This window comes from Cebus imitator, unplaced genomic scaffold, assembly GCF_001604975.1.
Source record: "Cebus imitator isolate Cc_AM_T3 unplaced genomic scaffold, Cebus_imitator-1.0 Scaffold21, whole genome shotgun sequence".
Taxonomy (NCBI): Eukaryota; Metazoa; Chordata; class Mammalia; order Primates; family Cebidae; genus Cebus; species Cebus imitator.
The window spans coordinates 8,441,320-8,448,870 of NW_016107336.1; the positions used below are offsets into that span (position 1 = coordinate 8,441,320).

At 39.5% G+C, this 7,551-nt stretch overlaps 1 protein-coding gene across 3 annotated transcripts in view; it reads left to right on the forward strand.

The window, feature by feature from the left end:
• Window positions 1–7,551, forward strand: part of CNOT10 (CCR4-NOT transcription complex subunit 10) — a 96,807-nt gene that overhangs the window by 12,596 nt on the left and 76,660 nt on the right. For all 3 annotated transcript variants that reach the window (XR_005198937.1, XM_017521687.1, XM_017521688.2), the window contains exon 2: window positions 7,134–7,228. Coding sequence is in view for 2 of the 3 variants with exons in the window: in XM_017521687.1 (XP_017377176.1) it covers window positions 7,134–7,228 (95 nt within the window). In the remaining variant the exon portion in view is untranslated. The remainder of the gene's footprint in view (window positions 1–7,133; window positions 7,229–7,551) is intronic.

The window sequence follows — 7,551 nt, forward strand, 5'->3', positions numbered from 1 at the left end:
AGACTGGAGTGCAGTGGCGTGATCTTCGCTCACTGCAGCCTCTACCTCCCGGGTTCCAGTGATTCTCCTGCCTCTGCCTCCCAAGCAGCTGAGATTATAGGCATGCGCCACCATGTCTGACTAATTTTTGTGTTTCTAATAGAGACAAGGTTTAGTAGAGACAAGGTTTTTAGTACAGACCGTATTGGTCAGGCTGGTCTCAAACTCCTGACCTCAGGTGATCCACCCACCTCAGCCTCCCAAAGTGCTGGAATTATAGGTGTGAGCCACCGCGCCCTGCCTGAGACTGGGGGTTGATGAGAGCAGTGGCCACATGAACTGCTCTGCTTTTAGTGGAGAATAGAAGCTTAAAATTTTTAACACTTGGGTGACTTATTGGGTTTTGCCCTCTGCCCTGTATTTCTAAGGTACTCTCACAGTTGGGCCCAAAAGTCCCATTAAAGAATGTCATCTCATCTAGGGCATATTTTACTTTTTTCTTTTATTCATATTTATTATTTTTTTTTTTTTTTGAGACACGGTTTCACTCTGTCACCCAGGCTGGAGTGCAGTCGCATAGCTGTGGCGTACTGCAGCCTCAGCCTCCCAGGCTTCAGGATTATCCCACCTCAGCCCCTCAAGTAAGTGGTACTACAGGCACATGCCACTATGCCTGGCTAATTAAAGAAAAAAAATTTTTTTTTAAATAGAGACAGGGTCTCGTTTTGTTGCCTAGGCTAGTCTCGAACTCCTGGGCTCAAGCAGCCTTCCTGGTTTGGCCTGCCAAAGTGCTGGGATTACAGGTGTGAGCCATTGTGCCCAGCCAAGGGGCATATTTTAGAAGAAGCTTTAGAAATAACTTGATGGCAAACTAAGAATTTTTGGCATTTAGTTTAAATCTATTATGCTTCTTTCTAAGAGAAAACACTTTTTTTTAAATTTTAGGTTTTCTAAAATCTTTACTAAAAGAAACATGAAAGGTATTTATAGTCTTTGTTAAAGTTTTATGGTGACAATATGTGGATTGAGGATTCCGTTTCAATCTAAATTTATAACTTGCTTTCTGAGGTCATAAAGTCCTGTGTCCCATTTTTATATGTTTAAAAATAATTGGTCCTTATTGTTTCTCTGCACCCGACAGTTTTGCAAAACACATGTATTGGGTAAACAGTATGGTCTTGCAGTGAAACTCATTGTTACTAGCTTTCCAAAGAAAAAGCTGTTTAACATTGTCATTTAAAACTGGCAAACTTTATTCACTTAACTCTTAGTTTTTCCTCCTCCCTGCTAAAGTGGAAATAAAATACTAATTTGACCTGCTAACTTTAATTATCAGAAGTAACACTTTTATTAAGCCCAAATACTGGAATGCATTTTTATAGGGCAGATATGTTCTTAGATCTTAGATGAGTTGGTTTACGTACAAGTTAACAGTATTACATTATTATAAATGGTGACTCTCAAAAGGTTGTTCAGTCTTCTAGGGGTTTCATAGTGATCTAAAGAGCTGTTTTATAGTCAAGTCACATGAAATTTAATTTTACTGTTAATTTTTATGTTTAAAGTACAGACATAAATATATTTTTAAAAATAAAACTACAGTAATTTTTAGTTGTTCTGGCAAAAGGAGATGGGGGAAGGGAGCTATGTTTATTTGGCATCTCCAATTAAAGACAGGCCAAAGACTGGACTGAAGATGTGACTGATTCTAAGACTTGTGCTCTTTTAATTATGCCATATTACCTTCTTGGAAAAGGGAAGTTGGGAATCTTCACTGACTGCTGACATGTGCCAGGCTAGGACTTCCCAAAGTTAATTCTGTTGACAACTGGTTATTTTATTTTTAGTTTAAGATGGGGTCTCACTCTGCTGCCCAGGCTGGAGTGCTGTGGCATGATCTCAGCTCACTGTACCCTCCAGCTCCTGGGTTCAAGCAATCCTCCCACCTTCGCCTCCGGAGTAGCTGGGACTACAGATGCATACCACCATGCCCGGCTAATTTTTGTTTTTTGTTTTTTTGTTTTTTGTTTTTAAGAGATAGGGTGTCACTATGCTGCCCAGATTGGTTTTGAACTCCTGGGCTCAAGTGATCCGCCCACCTTGGCCTCCCAAAATGCTGGGACTACAGGTGTGAGCCACCACACCCTGCCAGATTCTTTGAGATGCCCCTGGAATTAGGTGTCTAGGCAGTTATTGAAAAGTGCCAAGATCGCAAGTGCACATATAGTTTGATTAATTCTCACGCAATGAACACTCCTATTGATCACTACCAACACCCTAGAAACCCCTCTTGTGTGTCTTGCAGTTACTAGCCTACTGAAGGTTAACTACTTATCTGACTTCTAAAACCTTATATTAATTTTGGACAGACATTTAAAAATAAAACTTTTTAAAAAACTAATCCCTGCTCATTAAAAAAAAGTAAAAGATTACTCTCCTCCATCCTACTCCCCAGAGGTAACCAACCAGTAATAGTTTGATGTGTATCCTTGTAGACCTTATTCTGTACATATTCGGAGATACATATTTTTGTATGTATTTTTACAAAACATGGGATTCAGTTGTGTAAACCAGTTTGCAATCTGTTTCTTTTATTTAACAACACGTTGTAGATATTTTTCCATGTCAAATTATGTAGACTTAATAACTGTTAATGTGACATGTATCCCTATACCATGATTTAATTATCAAATCTCTTAAAGAATATTTATTTCTAGACACTTAGTATTATTTTAATTTATAATTATTTAATAAATAATGAGGTTGGATTTCATTCCATGTTATTAAACCATTCATATTTACTCTTCAAAAAACAAAAAGTTTCTGGTGTTTGAGGAACTTTGAAGGACTGTGGCAGGGTTCTTGAGAATAAGGGAACTCGTTTATCTAGGCGACTCTTGGAAGCCATTATGGAGGAAGTCACACTTCCCCAGTATCCTGCAAGGGGGCTTGTGATGGATGAGGTGTGACAGTGGAGGCTATTATGAAAGATGCAACTCTAGGGCACCATTCTGCGGGAGCATTCTGCCAGCTCTGCCCCCACTTGAGTCCATGTTGGCAGATCTATAGGAGAGGGAATAATGGAAAGGAGACAGTAAGCAAAACAACCCTATGGTGCAATTCTTGACAACTTTCTGGAAAGTTGGTTGTGGGAACTCTTGAGGGGTAAACTTGGGGACAAGGTGGTCTACTATTTCTCATGTGGGGATTTGTCTTCCATTGATACCTTAATTGGATATGAGTGCTGCTTTAGGAACAAACGTAACAGTTTTTTGTTTTGTTTTGTTTTTTGAGATGAAGTCTTGCTCTGTCACCCAGGCTAGGGTGCAGTGGTGTGATCTTGGCTCACTGCAACCTCTGCCTCCCAGGTTCAGGCAGTTCTCCTGCTCCAGCCTCCCGAGTAGCCGGGATGCACTGCAAGCATGCACTGCCATGCCCGGCTAATTTTTGCATTTTTAGTAGAGACAGGGTTTTACCATGTTGTCCAGGCTGGTCTTGAACTCCTGACCTCAGGTGATCTGCCCACCTTGGCCTCCCAAAGTTCCGGGATTACAAGCGTGAGCCATAGCACCCGGCTTCAGTTTCTTTATAGAAGCTCGTTTGGAGTTACTGAATCTGATTTGGCAGGGATGCTAAAAAGTATCTAATACAGATTCTCATTTTAGTAAATAGGGAAGCTGAAATTTGCCCCAATTCCACTTCTGTATCATCTGTTTAATTTCAGAAGTGAGATTAAAGTTTTAGTCTTATTATTTCAATTCTAAAAATGGTCTCTATGTCACTGTGCAACCTGCCTCCCATCTGCATGCTGAAAATGATAGTATCTGCATGATTGTGCTACATATTAGGGGTTTACTCTGCCAGGTACGTGCCAATTACTTCACATATATTCTTAGTAAAGCCTTACAATAATTTGAAAAAGGGTTTTCTTTTTTTTTTTTTTTTTTTTTGAAGCAGAGTCTCTGTTGCCCAGGCTAGGGTGCACTGGTGCAATCTCAGCTCACTGCAACCTCCACCTCCTGAGTTCAAGCAATTCTCCTGCCTCAGCCTCCCAAGTACCTGGGATTACAGGCACGTGCATGATGCCTGGCTATTTTTTTGTATTTTCAGTAGAGATGGGGTTTCACCATGTTGGTCAGGCTGGTCTGAAACTCCTGACCTCAAGTGATCTACCCACCTCAGCCTTCCAAAGTGCTGGGATTACAGGCATGAGCCATTGTGCCTGGCCTTGAAAAAGGGTTTTCATATCCGCATTTTGCAGATAGGTTCAAGCTTTGGAGGTCTTTGAGTTTTAGTCTGCAGCAACAATTCTATATGAAAAAAAATTCCTATGTAAATAAGAAGTCCAAATATTGTGAGACTTTGAAATTCTTTAAAGTCGTATACAGTGACATTGCCGTCACCTACCTATTTTTGCGGCCCTCGACATCACATTTATGCAATGTTCACATTTCTTTTTAATGATATTTCCATTAATGGTGCATGGAGCTTTTGCTAGTGAGTAGAACCAAGAAACAGAATATTCTTTGGGAAATATTAATCTATAAAAGACACCTTTTAAAAACAAATGGCAAATTTTAGCAGAAAAGAAAACTTAACATTAAAAATGACTAGGCCGAGCGCAGTGGCTCATACCTGTAATCCTAGCACTGTGGGAGGCTGAGGCCGGCAGGTCACCTGAGGTCAGGAGTTTAAGATCAGCCTGGCCAATGTGGCAAAACCCCATCTCTACTAAAAATAAAAAAATTAGCCAGGTGTGGTGGTGGGCACCGGTAGTCCCAGCTACTCAGGAGAGACTGAGGTAGGAGAATCGCTTGAACTCAGGAGGTGGAGGTCGCAGTGAGCTGAGATCATGCCACTGCAGTCCACCCTGAGTGACAGAGCAAGACTCTGACTAAAAAAATAAATAAATAAAATAATAAATAAATTAAAACGACTAATATTTACATTACCTATATAGTATTCTTGCCGGAAATGTTAAATTGCATGTAATATTGAGGAAATAACCAGAAAAATTCAGAATGTAGGACATTCTAATTCTATTTAATTAATTCTATTTGGCTTGGACTCTAAGAAAAAAACAAAAACAAAAACAATGGCCTAATGATATGGTGTAGCTCTGTGTGCCCACCCAAATCTCGTGTTGAATTGTAATCCCCAATGTTGGGGGAGGGACCCGGTGGGAGGTGACTGGATCATGGGGGTGGTTCCCCCTTGATGTACTAGTGATAGTGAGTGAGTTCTCCCTAGATCTGGTTGTTTAAAAGTGGTGGGCGGATCACCTGAGGTCAGGAGTTTGAGACCAGCCTGACCAACATGGAGAAACCCCATCTCTACTAAAAATACAAAAAATTAGCCAGGCGTGGTGGCACATGCCTGTAATCCCAGCTACTCAGGAGGCTGAGGCAGGAGAATCTCTGGAATTTGAGAGGCGGAGGTTGCAGTGAGCCGAGATTGCATCATTGCCCTCCAACCTGGGCAACAAGAGCAAAACTCCATCTCAAAAAAAAAAAAAAAAAAAGTGTGTAGCACTTCCCACTTTGCTCTCTCTTCTGCTGACCATGTGAAGATGTGGTCATCTTGCTTCACATCTTGCTTCCCCTTTGCCTTCCACCATGATTGTAAGTTTCCTGAGATGTCCCCATCCATGCTTTCTGTGCAGTCTGCAGAACCATGAGCCAGTTAAACCTCTTTTCTTTATAAATTACCCAGTCTCTGGTAGTTCTTTTTTTTTTTAAGACAAGAGTCTTATGGAGTGAAGTGACATGATCTCAGCTTACCGCAACCTCTGCCTCCCAGATTCAATTGATTCTTGTGCCTCAGCTTCCCAAGTAGTTGGGATTACAGGCATAAGCCACCACGCCCGGCCAATGATGAGTCTTGAGAGAACTATAAAAAGTATTGAAGCGTTTGTCAGAGTACTGAACACACTTTTGTTCTGAATAGTTTTAGGTTTGGTTCAGCTGAGATTTTTACCCTTAAAGGAATTCTATTTCCAAACTAAAACAAAAAGCAAAAAAATCTAATATTTAAAATAGTAAATTATAGAGGTAGGAAGTACCTATTTTCCCAGCTAAACAGATTATTAATCTTTACTGAGAATTTGTATGGACACTTAACATATTAAAGAAACTTTTTAAATGGGTTAATCTTTTGGATTTCTGAGCTTCTGAAAATACTCCTTGCCTAGTAATTAGCTGTAAGTCGTTATCAATGTAGTTTTCTAATTGTTGAGTGTTACTACTTTCCAACTAAATTATAAATCCCTTAAAGGCATTGTAGGTGTTTATAATCTCATGTCTCCAGGACCTGGCATAGTTGCTTGAAAATGTGGGACTGTGTATTGCTAGGTGGCAGATCTAATATTTTTTAAGGAGTACAATATTCTCAGTTTGAATGTCCTCGTCAACAGAGCTTATGGTCTTAAGTGAGCAGGTTTTCATTGTGTTTCAACTTGGCCAAAGGAAAGATTTCAACTTTTCAGGGGAGTGGCTTCTTACTAGCTTATAACGTTAATCAGTCATTGTTGAGAAAGCCCTAACTTTGGCAACTTTATTAGGAAGAACACAAGATGAAAACTGGGCACAAACTGTACAGTAGTCCCTGCCTTTTCCTCAGGAGATACATTCCAGGACCTCCAGTGGATACTCGAAGCCACAGATAGTACTGAACCTATATACTGCTTTTTTTTTTTTATATGCAGACATAACTTTGATAAAGTTTATTAATGAGGCACAGTAAGAGATTAACAACAACAGTAATAAAATAAGTTATCTGAATGTGGTTTCTCTTTCTCAGAATATCTTACTGTACCCTACTCACCTTTCTTCCTATGACCTATTGATCTGATAACCAAGATGGCTACTATGTGTCCAAGGGACAGGTATCTTATACAACATGGAATGCTGGACAAAGGAATGATTGACTTCCTGGATGGGACAGAGTAGGACAGTGCAGAATGGCAAGAGATTTCATCATGTTACTCAAATCATTGCAGTTTAAAACTTAACTGCTTATTTCTGGAATTTTCCATTTGATATTTTCATACCATACTTGACCTTGGGTAACTGAAACTGCAGAAAGTAAAACTGGAAAAGCAGGGACCACTGTACAACTTTTATTTCTAAAGAACTATAAAACTTGTGTGTTTGCAGATCAAGGAGCAGAGAAACATGAAGGCACAGGTCAGTCCTCTGGGATCACTGATCAAGAGAAGGAGTTATCCACCAGTGCTTTCCAAGCTTTCACAGTAAGAAATGGCTTCTCTTAATCTGCTCAAGTTGTAGGATTCTGTCAAGTATGAATGTTTTCATAGTGAATTTTTAAATTTATAATTTTTATTCTGTAATAATTTGAGAGTTAATTTAGCGGTAGGTATGTTCAATTTTAAAAATAAATGTTTTAGAATTTAAATATGGTGAAAGGAATGGGAGTAGTTGGAGCCATTCCCAAGTTTTTGTAAACATGTTTGAACTCATACACTGTTGTTTTTAAGTCATTTACATTTAGATTTGTAAGTATGTGGGTCAGTCTTTTCATTTTACTGTGCTGTTCTGTTCTTTTTTTTTTTTT